The following is a 21961-nucleotide window of genomic DNA, read 5'->3' as shown; positions in this document are numbered from 1 at the left end:
CGGAAACTTTATCAGCCATTCATTTAAAGAGAAAATGATTGACTAATTGTCCAGACCCTCTGACCAAATGATGAAGTCTGTTTAACATGCTGGATGAATGGTATTACTATTAAAACACATTCTACCTTACACCCACAAAAGTCCACCACAGTATAAAACATATTTATATAAGGGTATATAGTGTCTTTGTGTGTACGGAGGTACTGTATTTGTATGTGTTTTAGGTTTATGTGCATATTTTAGTATGTTATGTTCTCCAATTGTGTTTTTATTGAAAATTGTATTGTTACCTTCCTGGCTGCTGCAACGACTAGATGTGCGACTGATGGCTGCCTACGCACTGTGCAGCTCAGCGGGTATGTGTTCCCTGTGTGATAACTGTACTGTCTCTGCTTGTGGTGTAACCTACCTGGCTGCCGCAGCGACCAGTGGCACCGCTGATGGCTGCCTAGGCGCTGTGCAGCTCGGCGGGTATGTGTTCCCTGTGTGATAACTGTACTGCTTATATTGTTACCTACCTGGCAGTTGCGGCGACCAGTGGTGCCGCTGATGGCTACCTAGGTGCTGTGCAGCTCAGTGTATATATGTTCCTGTGTCCCCCCCTGTACATGTCCATCACCCTCCCCTGGGTCATGTATATCTGTACGGTCACTGTTGAACTGTTACCTACAGTACAGTACCTGGCTGTTGCACAGCAATCCAAATCAAATTCCTAGTATATGGAAGTATACCTGGCCAATAAAGCTGATTCTGTTTCTGACCTGAAAATGATTATTTGCAGCAATAATGATTACTTAGGTCTTTGTCTGATTGCTTTCAATATATCCAGTGTAAAAATGTATTTAACACTTGATGGGATGATGATAACCTTGATTTCAAACTTTTTGAAGTACAACGCGTGTGTGGCTAATAAGCCTTGCAGAGGAACCTACATGCCTGCTGCTGGAAGTATTAATTACACGGAGATTGTATATGATTTGAGGCACAGATTTTATTAGGGCAAAGCTCAACAACTCAAAAGAACTCAACCACAAAAGAATGTGGAGACCATGTCAGATACTTTACAAACCATTTAATTTCTCCTTCAGTCAGCAGTATATTGTCATTAAATGCTAAGGGGTGGCAGACCACAGTTCAGCCAAATTAAATGGAAGTACCTGTCTTTCTGTAATCCAGGGGAACTAGCAACATATTATTTTCACAGCTAAAATAAGAAGTTTAAAAAAACATATAAAAAAATTGTTCTAGATTGTATCTGGATCTAATTTTACTGCAATACCTCTATAGTAATGTGTATATACGTATGTACACACATATATAATTCTTTATTTTGTGCTTACATGAACACAGAAAACAATTACAGGACAGGAAAAAGCATAAACAAAATACATAAGAAAATTGACAGTAGGGACGATCACAAAAAGAGCCAATTCCCAATTGGTTTAAGCACAACAACTTTTCAGGTACTGACAATCCCTTAACCATCTGCAGTTAGCACAGGGTTGCCGACCCTCCCGGAATTTGCGGGAGTCTCCCGAAAATCGGGTCGGCCCCCGGAAGGGTGGGCAACCCTCCCGGAATCAGGGGGACCCCCACTGAGCCCCCCCGATCGCGGCATTTAAATGCCGCAATCCGCGGGTCTCAGAGGAGGGGGCGGAGCTAAAATGGCACAATCGTGTCATTTTAGCTCCGTCCCCTCCATGGAGATCAGTTTTTTCGGCTATTTACCATAACGGGGGCGGGGCTTAATGACGTCACCGTTAATCCCCGCCCCCCAAACTCGTCATGAAAGATTCCTCTCCGGGCTTCTCCCGGAAAGGATTTTATGCAAGTCGGCAACCCTGAGTTAGCAGCGCACCTTATTACCACATATATAATATCATATTGGTGTATGGTCTTTTCTCATTAATGTTTAGATCTTTCTAGGTTAGCACACCGCAGCCGGCACGCAAAGCCATTAGCTTTGTTCATGGTACCAGTACTGTGTACTGGTTTCACAATTTTAATGCATATAAGACCTACATACTGTACAGTCCAAGGCTGTGGCACCTAAATCGGGCTGTTTGATATTATGCATAAATGTATAACTACAATATATTCCGTCACATCATTAAACTAATGCTAAAATTAATGTACCCAGCTTTAGAGGTAAATTTACTAAGGTAGGAGTTCTTTTGAAGATGGAATGTTGCCCGTAGCAACCAATCAGATTGTATCTATTATCTTCTAGAGGTTGCTAAATAAATAAGAAGAACAATCTGATTGGTTGCTTTGCGCAACATTCCATCTTCAGTAGAGTGCCCATTTTAGCAAATTTACTCAATCTAAATCTGTTTCAGCATGCTTGATGGGGGTTATAGTTACACCTCTCCAAGGGGCGGCGGTACGCGTCCTACGACCTTTTCATACCCCCACTATCCACGTCGTCGTGGAGTTGATTTTATATAGTGTGGCGAGCGCAGTGAGCCACCGAGGCCGAAGCGTGAACGCGGATAACTTCACAGGTATACGCATCCCCTCGCGGGGCTCGCTGCGCTCGCCACGCTTCGGGCTCGGTGGCTCGCTGCGCTCGCCACACTATATAAAATCAACTCCACGCCGACGTGGATATTGGGGGTATGAAAAGGTCGTAGGACGCGTACCGCCGCCCCTCGCGGGCTCGCTGCGCTCGCCACGCTTCAGGTTCACGTTTATAGTGGGGTTGGCGTGGGGGTGCATTTTACATTGTAAGCACCCATTAGGGTGCTTAAAATCACCCATTAGGGTGCTTGTACAATTTTAAATCGAATAGTTGTGTAAAATCGTGTCGCATCGCATCGTATGCCATCGGTTGTATGGCACACGATACGATGCGATAAAAACATTGCACGACCAACATCGGGGGCGCCGCTATAATACACAAGTACTAATTTCTGCATTGGGTGTACCCTCTGGGGCTTGGCGAGTGGGTAGCATCACTTAATTACATAGTTCACATATTGGATAACTGAATCTGGCCCTAAATCTTACAATTTTTTTATTTGTTTACTTCTTATTCCATGTACACACTGCAGACATGTTGGGCTGATTTGCTGTTTCACAATGAAAAATTGGCTTCTTCACTCTGTGTACAGGTGATTTGCATTCTCCTGTCATTGTAAGCGATGGAAGTTCATTGGCCCTGCTGCATGGCCAATCAGATGTCCATTACTAGTAATCTATGTTATGCATATGGTGGATGGAAGTTATCCTTCTGTCCAATTTTTTTCAGTGTACATGAGTCAAGTCAATCTGAGTCAAGAGAATGCATGCCATATTTTGGCCAATTGCCCATCACTCCAGTGTGTACCCAGTTTTATTTCCTAGAACAATCTGAAAATTCTAAATGAAACATAATCATCTTGTGTTCAACAAAACAGCTCATCCCTGGAAACCACGACAGAACCTGCAAGGTTACCACTGTTGATCCCAATTGATAGCTTTTTAAAACAGATTTTATTCAGGCTTGCCTACCCTCCCGGAATTGTCGGGAGGCTCCTAAAAATCGGGTCCCCCTCCCGGCCCCCCAGGAAGGTCGGCAATCCTCCCGCATTTGCCAGGCAGCCCATGCACCTCCCGTGCTGCACTAATTACCAGTTTTTGCGGGTCCGCGGCAAGACTAAAATTAAGCTAATCGTGTCATTTTGCAACATTATAGCCCCGCCCCACTTGTGGACACGCAAATCGTGGCATTTGTATGGATTGGGGGCGGAGCTTTGAGTCATCAGCCCTGTCCCCGCTCCCCGACCAGGAGATCCGGCTGTTTTAAAAAGTCGGCAAGTATGATTTTACTGCTTATTTTTCATTTAGTTAAAAAAAGAAAGCTACTGTATGTAGCAACAATTGGATTGAAAGCAAACATTTACTTTTTAAAAAGGTAGAGGGGCCTATTCATTGGTCCGTTACACATGCGTAAATGCTAGTTTCTGCATTGTCTTTAGTAACAGGCCCATTCAGTATTAGGAAACTGTTGAAGCTGCCTAGTATTCAGCACTTTCTATACAATTAAGGTGATTGAAATTACGGCAGATGCACAGAAGGTACAGTAAATCTTGGGAACCAACCATGTATAATGCAGCTATCAGGGCAATTCCCCATTCTGAGTCAGGGAATAATCGAAATCTAACATGCTGGGAATCATTGATTCACTGATTCTGACCAGAAAATGATCAGGATTAGCAAGTCTGGGATGTTAATGGGACCAATGTTCGGTGGCTGGTGTTTTTGACTGCTGGTGGGCAAAACGGATTGGAGTCAGCAGATAGGGGAATTGGCACACAGATGTATGAGGCACTAAAGACTTCAACATTGTGCCAGATGCACTAAGCTTCAAAAGTAATAAAATGGAGAGTGATAAACAGCCAGCCAATCAGCTCCTACCTGCCGTGTCACAGATTGTGTTTGAAAAATGTCAGGCAGGATCTGATTGGTTTTTTATCACTCTCCATTTTATCACTTCTGAAGCTTAGTGCATCTAGCCTATTATCTTTTCTATGTATGTACCATATTTGCAAGGCAGAGGAGTAAAATATAGGTGCACATAGGTCCCTTTTATATAAAAAATCCCTTGTGCTTTGCTATATATTAATTTTCCTTTGTGGAATTCCTGTAACTTATACAAAGCTTCCCAGTTCCTAATAAAGGGCAGTTTCTTCCTATAAATGCCAGTGTTAGTAAGTGACAAAGGTGAGAAGGTCAGTGGTGTTGGAAGATACGGCATGTGTGTCTTTGTGTCCATATGTTGATGGATCATTACAGTTTTACAGAAGATTTCTTATCTACAGTTTATTGTACATTTTCAGTGCTCAAGTCAGATATTGGCCTGTATTCAATGCCGCGGCGAGGGGTTTTTCTATGGCGACGATGGCTTATTTTCGGTGAGGAAAAGCCAGCGAGTCCACTGCATTTGTGGCGAGCCCTGCCATTTTAATGGCCCCATTCATCATTTCCAACAAATGAAGGGGAGGGAGTTGAATACTCTGATAGTGAGCTATCGGTACTGCTCATTAACGTAGCTCGCCATCAGAGCATTGATTACCCCTCAGTGTGGTAACTAAACGCTGTCAATGTACAGTTATTATATTAACATATATTGTGCTAACGTATGCGAGTGATAACAGATAGAGAAAGTGGTAAGAGGGACCTACTCATCTGCTTACAATATATAGGACAGATCATTAGTCTAGCTTTTACATCACAACTTTTTAAAGTTATGTATACAGAATACATTCAGAAACCATTGTTTATCAAAGAGCCTGTAATCTACAGTAGGAATAGTGTGACTCTAGCTGTTGTGGAACAGCATAAGTGAGTGGAAGTAGGGTATTCTGGGACATGTAGTTCAACAACAGCTAACGTGTCAAAGGTCACATAACTGGTCTGTGCCTTCTCTCATGGCATTAGTGGGAATGGTTCAATCAGACAAAACACCGAAATAACTAAAATTGGTTTTCTAAACCTCTAAGACATTTGCACTAGTCCATTTGCTTCTGGGAGGAGAGCCATCAAAGCAAAGGGTAAATCCTCTGACACGGTAATTTACTGTATGCATAAAACATACCCAATAGTATGCCGGAGGGTTTAGACAAACATAAAAGAACAAATGCAGACAAAATTCCACTATTTTTAAATCGACCCCTACTTCACTATTATAGTATTTGAAGAAATCCAAGATTTAAAATATTTCACAAAAAAATGTCTATCATCTCACACCCATTTTCTCTGTAATCTAATGACACAATGTCTGACTGACAATAAATGTCTCAATGGACTATTCATCCTTTCAAGTCTTTGATCTCGTCAGAACAGGCATCCTTCTGCATGTCACATCACAGGAAACCGTCCCAGCAGTGAAGGAGTTAAAGGAATTTCACAGTTAAGCTCCAAGCCGATTAAGACAAACAAAAAGACACCTCCTAATGAAGGGCTGACATATGCCAAAACCATACCTGGCTCTGTATAAATGTTTATCTATTAACAAGTTCCCAATATAAAAGGTAAAGAAATGCTTTACAATTATTATACAGATTATATATTTTACACTGGTTACATAGATATTTATCTTCTAGAACATTCTAGAACATGATTGCAAGCTACTCGAGGCCGTTCTCCTATTGTTCTCCGATACGTATTTTTCTGTTGCTCAAAATGTATTTGTCCTAAATACTGTACTTCCCCAAATACATTGTGGGGGGAATTTACTAAGATGTGTATTCTATTTCACATGTGATGTTGCTATAGGCAACCAATCAGAGTCTACTTCTTACTTATTTAGCACCCTCTAGAAGATAGTAGACAGGATCTGATTGGTTGCCCATAGCAACATCACATGTGATGTATAATTCACATCTTAGTAAATTTCCCGCCATGTGTCACTAAATACATAAATATATACAAACTATAATTTATAGTCTTTTAAAATGGGCAGAAAACTCACAGATTCAATATGACTTATCTGCATTAGCATAGCATCTTAGCAGAAAGGATAAATGTTTCCAGGAACTCGCACTTTCCTAAAGGAAAATACAGGTTTCAGCCGCACAAACGATTGAGAGCATGAACGTTTTTTAACTTACCTATTTTGCTGTGTGGGAACATCTAATATTTTGTGTTTTATTTTCATGATAAAGCTGATAATTATGAAATAGTGGTTTTTGTTTTAACAGTAAAACACATCTTTCTACTCTATTTCCTTCCTCTCTTTTTTCTGTTACATTTCTGTCACTCCTATTGTTCTCCCAGTTTTTTTGTCCCTCACCAGCTGTGAGAAGCTGAACTACTACTGCTGTTATCTACTGTAACCTGGCTACAACTGCTGGGTGCCTGAGAATAAAGGCACCAATTCTGACAAGTCTTTCACACGAAAATCCTGTGTCTGAAGTAGGATAATGTACACAGACCCTATGTTCAACCCTTATTAATAGTATACCCCTTTCACATTGAGGCATGGGCCTGGGAAAAACCTAGGTCATTTGTCAGATTGTAGTGGTTCAACCCAAGTCATATGACCCATGTCTGTGACCCATGTCATGATGACCAGGTTCTTCCTGTGTAAAAAGGATATTTCAACATAACTTGGGTAATGTAACCTGGGAACTCACCATGGCGATGCTCATTAGCAGTGAGCCAATCAAATTTGATTTTACATATTTGAGTGTCTCTATCACAAACCCATGAAAACATCATCTCTAAAAATCCAGCAATCGTCTGCCCTTAACATGTTATATAAAGATACGTGTGAGCAAACAGATATTACGGATCATATTTTATAAAGTACAATCACAGAAATAATTTATAAATGGAAAAAAAAAATAATTATAAATGCTGTGAGGTATAAGCTATGCTTAGCAGGACATTCTTTATCCTTGTCTACATGAATGTCATTTATATATACTGTATGTCATGGTTACATATAATAAAGAAAAGGTTATAAATGCAGTACATACATACATACATATATACATACATACATACATACATACATACATACGTACATAACATCATCAATATGACAAATTATGCTACTCACATATTATAGGACACAGTGTATGACAATTGAGAAGTGTTTTCACAACTGTTTAGTTCCAAACATAATAGGCTGATGGGAACATATAAGCGCCTGGACTCTCTACTGTTCTAATTACAATAGGACTTAACCCCATTCTGTCTAAAACAGAGACATTGTGCACTGGTAGCTCTTTTCCAATAGGCATGGACGTTGGATACAGAGATTAAAGCAGAGATACCGTATCACGAGGTTCAGCTCATGTTTGCTTTCTGAATTGTACTATAGTATTTTTATACCATTACAATTTATTTAAATGATATGCAAGATAATGATATCGTTATCAATGTAATGCTATTGTTCATATCGTCTAGTGTGTACGCACCATAGGCCTAATTCAGCATGGATCGTTCATTTGAAAATGTACAGTCGACTGTGAATAGAAAGCCGCTGCCCAGACAAAAAAGAAAAGGGCCCTTACTAACCTGCAAGAAAATGGTAAATGAATCGCTATCCATTTGCACATCCATACTCAATTCCCGAACCATATAAGAGTTTTGCTATCTACACAATTGTGAGTAGGTCTGAGGCTTCCACTAATCTGTAGCTGAGACAGGCTGGAAGAAGTGCTCATTGCTGACATCACAGATCCTCCTCAAAAATGCCTGGACATGCCTGTGTTTTTTGAGACACACCCAGAAAATGGCAGGATTCCACCGCCAAAGGCCGACTTCCTGTCAGTCAAGCTCCGGCTACATTGTGTTTACTACCAATACACATTTTCAGTCACTAGTCACGATGCCTATGGTCCGCAATCGCTAATCTATACTGAATTAGGCCTTATACTGTTAACAATGCGCATCTGTCATTGAAGCCAGCTAGGTAAGGTAGGGAGTGGTCTTCTACAGGAAGCCAACTCTCTGCTTATGGCAGTTTGGACTGGCAGACCCATAGGGAGGAAACACCTCCCAATGGGACTACCTGCACTGCTGGTGAATGGCAGGTAGGACTTACAATAGGAAGTCACTGCCAGTCACAAATAATACATTTCGCTTCACTAAGGCTGAGCAGGGAGGCAGATTTTACTGGGGGGCTGCATTCCTGCAGCCCATAGGTAAAATCAGCCACTGCACATAACAAATAATGCAATTTATTGTACTGCTAGCAAGGTTTAAGCATGAGAAAAATATTTGATCAATTTAAGCACAGCCCTGAAAAAATGCTGAGTATGGCACCACTGACTGTTATTTGTCCTATTTTCAAAGTGCGCTTTATGCATTTTTTAAAGTGAGATAAAAAGTAGAAGGGGTTACTGAGACCTAAATTTTGTTTATCAATTTTATCAAAGGAGCATCTTGGTGAGGTCTTGCAACACAATAACCAGAGTGTTATAGAGAGTGTGTACTATCACCAAAAGAGAAATGTTTGTATCCCCTGGCTTATAAATCCACTGAATAGCAGAGAGGACCTTGAGTTTTGTATACCCATTGAGCGTCAAGGGAATTTGTCAAAATGGTATTCATCATAATAACCTGTAGTGTCTTTTTACACTATTTTTTTTTATTTTCATCTAACAAATGATGCTGGCTGCAGAACATATTATTTTCATTTTAAAATATTATTCCATTGCAGGCTCTCACTTGCTACCTAAGGTGCATTAGCTTAGTTAACTGGCTGGGTACTAACTAGCCAGACAAAGCCAGACATATAGCCGCACTTGTTCATGACCAGTTTTCTTTAATCCTGCAGATCAGAGGTCACAATCTCACCCTGAAGATCAGCCCTCCATCAGAATGAATACCAGAGCTACCAAGAGGAGTGATTATGGTCACAACATGATTTCATTTACAAAAATGTATAGAGAATGAGCCTATTTCAACTTTTTACATTATGTGAATACAACTCAGGGTCATAGGCGTGCACACATTGAGTGTTAGGGGTGCACAGGCACCCCCCCTAATGCTGTGCCCACCCTTATGAATTCCTCCCTACTGCTAGCAATAAAAGCAATACCTTTTACCAAAGACTTTTGCTTTTTAGAACTGTATTCCATTAAAAGAAGCGCCCATACAAATATGTGTGTTTTGCACTATTAATTGTACTAGACCATTGTCATATCACTACATACCTGCGTCATCCATATATGTTTTTGAATTTATTAGCATGTTCTGTTACACAGAGTTATTAGAAGATGAAAACTGAAATAGGCAGGAGATTATGGTGTGGCGTGTGCCAATAGATGGTGGTAGGCATGTGTGATTGGCGGTGTTGGACACACCCAATGGGCGGTGCTAGACATGCCCAATAGTTGGTGCTAGATGCACCCCTTTGACAGTGCACCCCCTAATAAAATGTTCTGCGCGCGCCTATGCTCAGGGTATTTTGTGACTACACAATTACAGTTATACAATAAGTACGCACAGAACATCCAAGTGCGTGTTGCAAAATACAAGACGACCCCTAGCTGTACACTTGCAAGCAGAGACATCTTACCTCTTTGTCTATCTGTTATTTATTACAATATATGCCACTATGTAAATAAATGTTAATAAATAGCTAAACAATAACAACTCCTAAAGTCCATCTTAAATAAATGGTTTATAGTGACCCTATATATGTTTATATTTTCCTTACCAAAATTCAAGTAATGCAGAAGGGCTGCACTCCAACATATTCACGGCCAATACGTTAATACTGTATGTTGTCATTATGCCAGATACCCTTGATCATAATGACAGACCAAGCAAAAGATAATTGAATTCCTACCAATAGCCAAAAGTGGTACCTGTCTTAAGTGGAATGGTATAGGAATCCCATACCCTCCAACATTTGAAGATAAAAAATCGGTACACATTCGGGAGGGGGCGTGGCCATGAACAAAGGGGCGTGGCCACTGGGAAAAAAGGGTGTAACCACGTCCCCTTTCCGTATATGTACTATGCACCAATTACTACACACATCATGCAGCTCATGTCACATGGTGGCTTGGTGGGCTGCTGGCTATTAAATAAGTATATTACATATACTTATTTAATATGCCAGCAGCCTGCCAAGCCACCATGTGACATGAGCTGCAGGCAAACAGGTGTGACAGGGTGCTGGATAGAAGAAGAAAGATGTAGTGATTTAGTGCAGCCTGGCAGGCTGAGCACCTACTTGCTGCACTGTAATGACTGCGCAAAGCAGTCCAGGAGATCATCCCTCACGCCCGCCGGGGCATGAGAGCCGCCTGGGATCTCCTGCCGTAGCACACCCTGTCCACTGTACAGGACAGCGATAACTGGGAGGGAAGCACACACAACCGCCAGCTCACCCCTGTGCATCCTCTACTCCCGGAGAAGAGGTAGCCGCAGCAGATCAGCTCCATAGCACTGCCGCCAGCCAATCACATCGCTGCACTGCTGCCAGCCAATCACATCGCTGCAGCATCAGCCAGCCAATAACAATGCTGCACATCTAACAAACGGAGAACCAGCCAATAACATCGCGCCCACAGATGGCAGCTGACGAATCACGTCTTATGATATGGTACAGGCTAGAGTAGTGAAGCTGTGAAATCGGTACATTCGGTACAAACTGTATATGCCGGTACAGACTGTTAAAAAACAGTACTGTACCGGCAAATTCGGTACAGTTGGATGGTATGGAATCCTGGCAGTTGGGCATCAACCAACAGTGGCATCCCAACATTCCGAATAATGATGGATCACATTGAGTATTCTAACCCAACCCACTTCTCTAGCAGCCTAATCCTAACCATCCCCTCCTGCAGCCTAACACTAACCGAGCTGCGTCAAAGAGGGGGTGCCGCACTCGGGTGTCACCTGCAGAGGAATGACACCAAAATGCTGGCTGCTCCTGCTCAGTGACGGGAGCCAGGTGCTGCACTCTAAGAATACGTGCAGCACCCAATTCCTGTCACAGTGTAGGCGCAGGCACTGCAACAACTGTAATCTCTGGAAGCAGCCCGCATCTACAGGATGGTCAGATTGACGAATAGTCCAGCCTCTTTCATGAAGCTCTTCAGCCTTTTTTGCAGCATATGCATAGATCGCGCATGGCCACACTGGGTGTCAGTGCAATAGAGTTTGGAGCAGAGAAGAGAAAGGGGGGACACCTTTGGGTGGCGATACCCTATAGAAGCCTGTGGGCTTCTTTTTGCCGCCCGCCACCTCTGCCGCAAACCTGCCACCTCAGCCTCCCCCCTCCCTCCGGCTTACCTTGCTGCAGGTCCTCCTGGACCTGTAAGGTGAACCCCTCCTCCTAGCAAGGCAGCCGGACGTACTTCCGGCTGTAGGGGGGAGGAGGAGGCGCCGGGGACAGCCATGCTGAACTGGCCAGTCATGAGGGGAGGAGGAGGCGCCAGAGAGGCGACGGAGACCCCCAGCACACTACATTACAGGTATCCTGGGGGACCTCCGTCAACGCACCACGATGCCAGCCGCATATGTTAGTACACATGCGCTGGAATGGCGGCGGTCAGGCGGCGAGGTATATTAATACATCCGGCCCAGAAAGTGTAGTGAACAAGTGGAATAACTTCCAATCAGATTGGGTAGAGGCTAAACATGCATGGGATAGACATAAGGACATCCTTACAAAGAAATAAGGAGCAAATAGGGTTTAAGGGTAACAATATGGTTAAAAATGGGCAGACTGGATAGGCCGAATGGTTCTTATCTGCTGTCAAATTATACGGTTCTATATTCCTATGTAATAGTGCATGCACAAGGTTCAATTTAATCTTTTTTCTATTCCATTTTGCTTATATAAGCAAAACCAAATTGAAATCTAAAGGAAATCAAATGTATTCTATTTCGATTCGACTACTGTACTATATAGTCTAAATCGAATGTGTACATGAGGCCTTGTGATTCGATCCCAAATCGATACCGATTCGATCAGGATCGAATTCTGATTGAATAAAAAGTATATTGAACCGTGTGTACATCCATTAACTGTCCAACCACACACAGCGTAACTCCAATCCTCCCCTCTAATCTTAACATCTGCACCTGACATCGGGATTCTGATCATCAGGATGCCACTGTTGATTGTCAAGATCCTAACCTCAAGGATCATGACCACCGTCTGGAGCAGCAGCTCTTGAGAAAGCAGCAAAGATGGTAAAAAGGAAAATACTAATGTACTGCCGAAGTCATGTCTAACAATAACATGGAATAATAGAACTTTTCAATGCCAAAATTGTTTATGTTAGTTTGTATTAAGGGTGCGGCGTGTGCAATGGCAGTTGCTGTCTCAGGTAGAAGAATAGCTAGACACATCACTGCAACAAAAAGACTTATGCTGTATACAGTATGGTATGGTACAATAATGTATAGTAGAATAAGAGCAGATAGGGTAGCATATGATACCAGAGAACAGCGACACCAAGGGTGTGCCTGGTCACTCTCATGCCGGAGGCAGAACCTTCCACTGTCCTTGCACTTAACAAAGCTTTAAGCTAGCACATTTGTGTATGCCTGGTTTAGCCCATAAAAGACAAATATTGACACTTACCATTCATTACTAGGCCTGCCAACATGGTACGAATCATTAGTGGATACTATAGCAGCAACATTATTTGCATTTTTCTTTACATTTATCACATTTATTCTGCTGTCCTTGAAAATTAGCTACCTGAAATAGCAGCCTGAGTTGTGCTATGATAGCAGTCATAGGTGACATGCTTCATAATGGAGCTTATTCTGGTTGACACGCAAAGCTTTGCATGTTATATAAATGCTGCCTGCACAAACACCCTCCTTTGCTCGCACGCCGAATATCCCCACACGTATGCGATTGGATGTTTAGCAGAAACATCCATTCGCAGCCTTGCGTGCAGGGACTAAATCATTCCATGGTCGCAGACCATCAAATGATTTTGCAAGCCCTCGACACTCTAAGAGTGGGCGCAACCTCTCGCCTGCACTGCTAGGTGCAAATGAAATGGCAAACGAGCAATTTGGCTGTGTAGTTCGCACCAAGCAGCTGCACATGCGCATACATGTGTATGGGTATGCGCATAGGCGTGTGCACGGGGGGTGCCGGGGGTGCACAGGCACCTCCTAATGCCCGTCGGCACCCCCCATGCGATTGCACGCAAAATGTTTCAAATGCAGCACATTTTCACTTGCCAGCCACGGCCGCTGCCCGCTGCCGTTCTCCAGCCTGGAAGCGCTGCGCTGGCCGGGACGTGGGCTATGCAGCTCAGTGAGCTCCATTCACATAAGTGTGGCACCCCGACCTGGACCAATTTGTCCAGCGGGGGCCGTGTTAATAGGGTTGCTGAGCAACCATGTTTTATATGCCGCCAGGACCGCGGACTTCAAGGGGTTAATACCCCGTTCAGCAGAGGGTGCGAAAACGGGTCCCCAGGCTGATTGACAGCCAATGGGGGACCAATAAGGGGGAGGAGGAGGTACCTGTGGGGTGCAGAGGTTGAGGAGCAGGAGGACGCGCGGGCGCTGGTGTTCGGGAGAGAGAGAGAGGAAGAGAGTGGTGACGCGTGGCAGAAGAGGAGAGCGGAACGGCGCTGTTCCGTCGGCGAGGCGGGGACAGAGCCTCAACACCGCCGGAGAGCCAGCTGACGTCGGGGGAAAGAAGAGGAGGCGCCGGGCGAGTGAAGCAGCCGGTAGCAGGGAGAAGCCAGCGCGGAGTCCAGCGGTCAGGAGAGGCGCAGCTGAGTGCGGCAACGCTGCATCCGCAGCGCCCACACTAGCGTGCCCTCCTGCAGAAGATTGCACCAGTCGTCCAGACGCCAGGGGACCCTATCGTGACGGGCAGGAGCCTGCAACTTGTTGCTGATGCCAGGTACCCCCTGCGCTGGTCACCCCAGGCCTGCCTCCCTATCCACTCCCTATCCACTCCCTGCCACCAACGCAGTATACCCGGAAGGACACCCCTTTGCCCCCCATGAGCGCACCTACTCCTGCCCACACCCCATGTCACCCTCAGCACCCCACCAGGAGAATAAGGGGTGACAGCCATGGAAGCACCAGAGCCCCTGTAACGCCGGGCACCCAGGGAATACCCCAAGCAGGGCGAGGACAGCCCCACGGGATCCCCACTAAACTAATCTGCTGCACTATATAAGACACTGTAACGGAATCTGTTGCTCTATATAAGACACTGGGGTTTATTCTAGTTCATTTATGCGCATTGATGCCCAGTAGGCGGTGATAGACACGCCCAGTGGGCGGTGATAGACACGCCCAGTGGGCGGTGATAGAAATGCCCCTCCAATTGTGCACCTACTAATAAAATGGGCTGCGCACGCCTATGGGTATGCGCAGTCACAAAACATCGCTCCCCTGTGTGTGGGAACCAGAATAAGCTCCAATATGTGATGGGGCAACTCCTGCATTCCTACGAGACAAGTCATTGGCATAGAGACACATTCCTTCAGACATTTAATCACCACCAAGATGTCAGGTAAGATGTGTTGTAACTTCCAGTGCAGTGAACACGCTTGACTGGACCCCAACTTGCTGGTATCATAAGGGGATTGAGAATGGTTCAACTGCCCCAGCGACAGCTGAATGATAAATAGCAGTGGAAGAAGTTGTCTTTATGGCAGAGATATGCTCTGAGAGAAAACTTCTGCTTTTTCAATAAATAGACCCCCATATTCCCACATGTTAGCTAAAGGCTTAACACAGAACCTGAAGTGTAAATTAAAAGTTGATGAAACTTGAAAAGCAATAAAAAATAAATACCAATTGCAAGACACAGTGAACTATATAAGACTCTGCACCCGATGAGGTAACACAGAAAACAATTAGAAACTGTAAAATACCCTAGAGAAGCAATTTCCGGTTCCCAACTCCACCCTAGTGAAAAATTATCCTGGTCACTTTTTTAACAAGGTATTTGTTTCTTTGAACCAATGTATTTGAAATAAATCAAAGTTGCCTGCAAATGCTCTGTCTCCATGCTCGGTCTGTTGATGCAGCTGGAAACAATAGAGGAATATCTTATTTTTGGAAAGAGTCTGATGTAAAAAAAAAACCTGGTTTTGGACAATCTAAAAAGAAATGTCCCATGCTCTGAAAGGAAAAAGAAACAGAACAGGGCGTGGACACAGAAAGTGCTCTATGACCCGATTCAATGATGTCACCATATTTATTTGTTACTTTATGTGTAGTACTGTGCATGTGCATATCTGTAATATGTTTTGTTTTTATTTTGTGTTGATAGCAAGGAGTTGTCTGTTGCAGTTTGAAACCTCCTTTTTGCCTGTGCTGAAGCAGATGGTTACTCTAAAACACCTTTTTACAAGTCCCATTTCACCTACTGAATAATGATCTACTGCTGTTCTTTTGTTTTATTCGTTTCTAACTGCAGTGACAAGCCTTGGATAAGTTTATTGATTACATTAGATTGTAATTGTTGTTGTATAGTACTATAGAGAAATAATTGCATCAGGTGCAGTGGTCAAATATATGCTGTCTCTTCATAGGAATCCAAATTCATCATAAGTTGGAAATACATCTAGGAACTGTGATTTTGGCATACCTCCCAATGGTCCCGATTTTTCGTGGGAAAGACCCTTTTGTTGGGACATACCGTGTCCCACCTGGGTCTGGCAGTGTCCAGCGGTGGGGGGGGGGGGCAGTTGGGAGTCCGTCCCTGTTTGCCACTGCTCTGCTCAGTAGAGCTGCGGGGAATAGGCATTCTGCGCACGTGCACAGTGCCTATTCAGTGAAACAGAGGATATCGGGGCATGGCCAATGACTCATGAGTTATAGTGACGGAAAACAGGGGTGTTGCTTGCGACCACAGCATCCCCCGCAAGGTCATGCCCCCTTGGACATAGGCCAGACCCCCTTTCAGGCTCTGCCCTGCGAGCATCCCAGTCCTCAAGTATGAAATATTGGGAGGTATGTTATGGGGCCAAAAGTAATGAAGTCTGTAATGAAGGCCATGTTTTGTATACGATTGACCCTTTTAAAAAAAAGTCTGAGGGCCAGATACACTCAGCTTCAAAAGTGATAAAATGGAGAGTGATAACCAACCAATCAGCTGCTGCCTGACATCTTTCAAACACAGTCTGTGACATGGCAGGTAGGAGCTGATTGGCTGGCTGTTTATCACTCTCCATTTTATCACTTTTGAAGTTTAGTGCATCTGGCCCTCTGTCCGGCTGGCATCCCACACAGCAAAAATAAAGGACAGGGAAATAATACAGTAGAAAAGACAGCTTATGTGTGAATTCCAGTCTGAAAAAAAAGAGACAGGCAAGACAAAAATGGGGTAAAGAGATATTAGAGAACCAAGCAGTTACACAAAAAGGTTGCTTGTCTTAAAAATTTAATTTGTTTCACTTAATTTATGATAATTGCTATCAATGGATACTTCAGGCACTGTATGGCCGAATAACATCTGAGTTTTGAAGTCATGAAGGCACATTTCCTCCTTTGGCACATAATAAATATATAAGAACTTGATTAAGTATGATGCTGCTGATTTAATCACAAGGTAAAGGGTGTCTCTGGAGTAAGCACATTCTAATCAACCTTTACAACCAGACCTTGGAGCTGGAGGCATGTCTCATAGTGGCACTAGTAATAATAGTTGTAAGCTTCTACAGACAACCTGTCACACATTTCTTCAGCAGCAAATGTGACATCTGACCTCCCCTGACTGATAATTGCAATGTATGCATGGATCTCTCGAGCACATGGTGCTGGCAGCAGAGGTTTTGTCTTTAGCCACTGCCCTCGCTAGTCTGAGCACTGCAGTGAAAAAAAATCCCCACCTAAACCATTTTACAATGTATTATCATAAGTGGCATCATTTCTCTCCACATAGCTACATATATGCCTTTAAAGTGTTAGCACATGTCCAAGGTCACATTGAAATGGTGAAAGGTTTCAAAATTAATGTCCCTTCCTCACAGACACTACAGCTGATATAAACCTGACTGCCATTGCTCCTCAGAGATTGGCAATGGGGTGTAGAGAGAGCCAGAGGATGTAGTACATTCCCTTCTATGGGGCTAGACTGCAGCATAAGCAGCAGCTACGGACACAATATACAGTATGGCAGAGGAGACAAATTAGCATGATTGTAGCACACAATGCTGGTGTCATGTGGGGTGCCCTGCACCCTAAGAGATTGCTGGTAAAATAGCTCTATGGATGTGGCTAAGGCAACATCTGCTGAATATATATATATATATATATATATATATATATATGTCTCATAGGTTTATATTTTCTATTTTTGTGAGAACACCGGGATGTTGTATTATTATCACAGAACTCCCTTTAATATCACAATGACCATAATTGCTGTGCTTTCTGATTGGCTACCTGGAGCCTATCATCATGTAAACCATTCCCTCTTCCTTCCTGTTGCTTAGGAGCATGAATGATCATTGCCACCTCTGTGCTGCTGCTGAGATTTCAATCCTCGGCATCTGCCCAGTGATTCTGCACAATCTGAAGCCTCCAGAAGGCTCCTTATGTAAGTGTCACACACACACAGCCCAGACACACCTCTGCTCCTCCGTGCTGGCAGACTGACACTCAGGTGCCTTACAGCAGCAGGTAAACCCAGGAGGACAGAGCAGGAGGAAGGAAAAAGGGTTACTCTGGTTGTAGCAAGTATGATCACTGAGGGGTAGTGAAGGTTAACGTGAAGCTAAAGCAGCATATTGTTACCGTGTGTTAGATTCAGTACAAAACAGCCCACTGGTCTCATAAACCGTAAAGATTTGCAGTTGGTGTACATCCAAGATTTACCTCCCAGCATGCATAGAAGGGGTTAAACTGTGAGCGTCACATTAGCCACATATAACCTATCAAGTCCACCTGAGCAATGGATGACTGTCAGCAGCATGGGGAATGGACCAAGCTGGGAGTAGTTATCTCAGCAGACAGATGAAAAGATACTGCAGAGGAATACAGTAGCTATAGCGAGGGGGAAATCCATAATAACGAGTCACGCAAAGGACAGATATAAATGGTATAATCCCAGTCCACACATGCTTGCTTTGCAGTAATTGGTTGCTCTATTTGTCTTTTCACTGAGGTAAAAGCCAGTTCTAATAGACAGCACTTTTGATTAAATCTGATGTTATAAATACAAACATAGATCGCTACACACTGCACATTTAGTACTGTCACCTACAAACATGCATGAATATACATAGCATAAAAGCAAACAGGAACAGCAAGGTATATAGCCTGTAGGTGTACATCCATTACAGCACAATGAAATGTGATAACAACTCTGCAAGCTACAACTATTGTGAATGGCTGTGTGGAAGAAAGATCGACAATATATATTTCATAGGCCTCTATGTGTTTTAATGCTACGTTCATTATTTAAAGCACATTTGCCTCAGTATAAGAACATTTGTGCATTGAGCTGAGAGAACACCCATCACATTCAGAAACTGCTGGAGCAGCAATGCAGATTTCCCTCCCTACCCCTCTAGCATCTGAGGTGATAGTGAAACATTTGGGCACTTATTAGCATACGCTAAGTAACAAGATTCATAAAATGCGGAGGATAAGGGAAAGGTAGGGAATTAGTGTCTTTGTGACAATTCATTGTATTTCCTTTTTTTCTAGCATGAATGGTCTGCATCAAGCAGCAATTTCTGACCCAGAGCAGAAGGGAGATACAGATGCTAAATACAAACTGCAGCAAATTGCATCCTAGATGTGGTACTCACGCACTATCTCCTGCTTTGGATCCAAGCCGCTGACAACCTGCTGGACATTACCGATTTTCCCTTGCAGCGCTCGCACACGCCGCGCGGTAACCTGAATCTCTGCTTCAATTTCATGGAAAAGAGAGCAGGCGTGCCGCGCCATATCCGAAAGTTGACGCAAAATCCGTGACATCGCAACATTGTTGACTGCACACAAATCCAAAGTCGATACATCTTTTTCCTGGCCATCAATGGATAGAGGTTCCCTTTCTTCTGTGGGCACCTGTGCGGAAGATGCCAATTCCTCCCTGGCATTCCCCCGGGGGTGCTGCTGCCTCTGGTCTTCCCCCTGATCCCGGCAACAGCTCCCCTCTACCAGGATGACAGCATGCCTACACAGCCACTGGGGCTCAACAATCCGTTTGGCAAAGGGCATTGCAGATCGCCCTTCACGTTATCCTACAATAAATCCTTTGCTATCCAATACTAAGGAAACAACATTAAATTACCACAGGAAAAAAATCAAGCTCTCCAGAATCCTCCAGAATGAAAGAGATAAATACTGTAGCAATCCACCACCACTGTGTCACTCCTGTGCAGGTCCACGAATTTATTTTTTTTTTTAAATACAAAGGTTTCTCTTTAATCACTTGCAGTTCCCAATTGTTGGTATCTGGCTATTGTCATAGCCATGGTCTCCACTCCATGTGTGACAATGTGCAGTTGTGACTTTGAAAGTATCGCAGTTGTGCACTGCTTCCCTGGTTCCACACTTCCCTCTGATCATCCAGTTGCTTTTTGGATGTATTTTCTCTGCCTCTGTCTCTCTGCTTTCACCATGCTAGAGTGAGGCAGACAAAAAAACCTGGTGGTAGGAATTCACAGAGATGTTTGAATGGGGAGGAGGAAAAAGATAGAGACAGGGAGGGGGGGGGAGGGCGGTGCTGTGAAGCCAAGGGGAGGAATCAGGATATTTTACACTACTAGACACTGCCTTCCTCAACACAGAGTCAGCGAAGGACCTAGTTCTATAGCAAGACATTCTGCAGCAAATCGCCTGGCGACTTCCATAGCAGCTTCACACTACCCCGGGCCATGGATTCTAGTTCTGGTTTTGTAGCTCCGATTTCAATTGCAAAAAAAATAAAAATATCAAGGTTTACCGAATACACAGACAGGAGCCTGAATGGCATGGTACATTTAAAACAAGTCATTCTGTTGTGTGTTTGAAATCTGTGCACGCATTAACCTCCAGGTTGCTGGAATATTATGAAACAGAAGAATAACCTCTGCATTTTAATGGGAATCTGAAATGTGTATACTGTATGTGCATGGTCCAGAAGCATATGTAAGTTTATTTATTTGGTACTTATGTAGTACCCGGATGCCCAATTAACATACGTACGCTTGCGCAAGGAAATCGCATCGCACGTCCTGTTTTAGTGCCGTGCGATGCGATCTCAGTAGTTTATATGGATGGAATATGAATGGACATTTGTCAGTTACCGTAGCTAGGCTTTCAGAATAAGCTTAAGCTACGGAAAAAGCATAGTCAGTCAGAACTTGCGTAAGTGTTCCCGGTCACTCACAGAATCATTCTGAGGTGATTAGCTGACAGTGATGGCTGCGTCAGTGAGTGCTCAGAACGTGACAGAGGTGACAGTCATTGGCAGGTGAACAACTCACCATGTTCACCATTACTAATTCTGAGGAGGAGACTGTGGTGTTTTTTCAGCGACACCAATTGCTGCCGATCACGCATAATTGCGTGAACGCTCAGCCAATGCGGCTGTCCATGAAGGAAAGCACGTGGCGCTGCCACATAAAGGCCTGCCAGAAAAAGGTCAGTCTTCGAGCGGCCCACTGGTTCCCGGGGTGCCGGTTACCCTTCGTAATCCTGGTCCGGTTCATATACTCGTGGGCAGAGTGCTGTATTGCGAAAGGGAACTGCACACGTCCATCAAAACCACCGTGCAGTACAACAGCTTGATGAGGGAGGCATGTGCTATGGATTTACTGTCCCAGCCCCATAGGCAAATTGGCGGTCCTGGCATGGTGGTCGAGGTTGATGAAAGCCTCTTTGTGAAGAGAAAAAACCATGTGGGGAGGATGCTGCCTCAGCAATCGGTTTTCGGAGGGATCTGCAGGGAGACAGGTGCCTGCTTTCTCACTGCAGTGGAAAGGAGAGACACCACTACGTTGATGGCCACGATCAACTTACATGTCGCTCGGGGATCTATAATATACTCTGCTTGCTGGAGGGCGTATAATACAGACCAACTAAAGCAGGCAGGTTATGATCACGCAAGGGTGAATCAAAGCTATAACTTTGTAGACCCAGACTCAGGAGTCCACACCCAAAATATTGAGCGGATGTGGGGGGCATGGAAATGGAGGAACAAAGGCCATAGAGGAACCTCCCGGCAACATTTGGAGTCATATCTTCAAGAATTCATGTGGAGGAAGAGTCTGGGCGCTGCAAATCCTTTTGCCCGTATTCTGTACGCTCTCACACTCCTGTCAACAGCAAATTCACTGCCTTCATAGTGACTGAATTTTTTTTGTTCTTTGTTCTTTAATTATCATTATTATTGACTTGATTACTGTTTATATATGTAATTAATTATTGTCTTTTATTGATGAAACATTATTAAGTAAATTTACAGTTTACCGTTAACAAATGTCCTCATTACTGTGTCAGATGTATGGTATGGCTGGTGTGAATGTGTTTCTAAAACCCCCCACTATCCACGCCACCCCGAAGCGTGGCAAGA

The 21961-nt window shown here is 43.8% G+C and overlaps 1 protein-coding gene across 2 annotated transcripts in view; it reads right to left on the bottom strand.

Annotated features, from left to right (window-relative positions):
• NHS (NHS actin remodeling regulator) overlaps nt 1-20053 on the bottom strand; it is a 193746-nt gene extending 173693 nt beyond the window's left edge. For both annotated transcript variants that reach the window (XM_083173950.1, XM_083173951.1), the window contains exon 1: nt 19209-20053. In XM_083173950.1, coding sequence (XP_083030076.1) covers nt 19209-19623 — 415 coding nt within the window. In that variant the 5' untranslated portion in view covers nt 19624-20053. The remainder of the gene's footprint in view (nt 1-19208) is intronic.
• Nucleotides 20054-21961: the final 1908 nt, after the last annotated feature.

Source organism: Crinia signifera, chromosome 2, assembly GCF_055691185.1.
Source record: "Crinia signifera chromosome 2, ASM5569118v1, whole genome shotgun sequence".
NCBI lineage: Eukaryota > Metazoa > Chordata > Amphibia > Anura > Myobatrachidae > Crinia > Crinia signifera.
The sequence above is the reverse complement of the archived record's forward strand: the minus strand, read 5'-3'. Positions and strand labels throughout refer to the sequence as shown.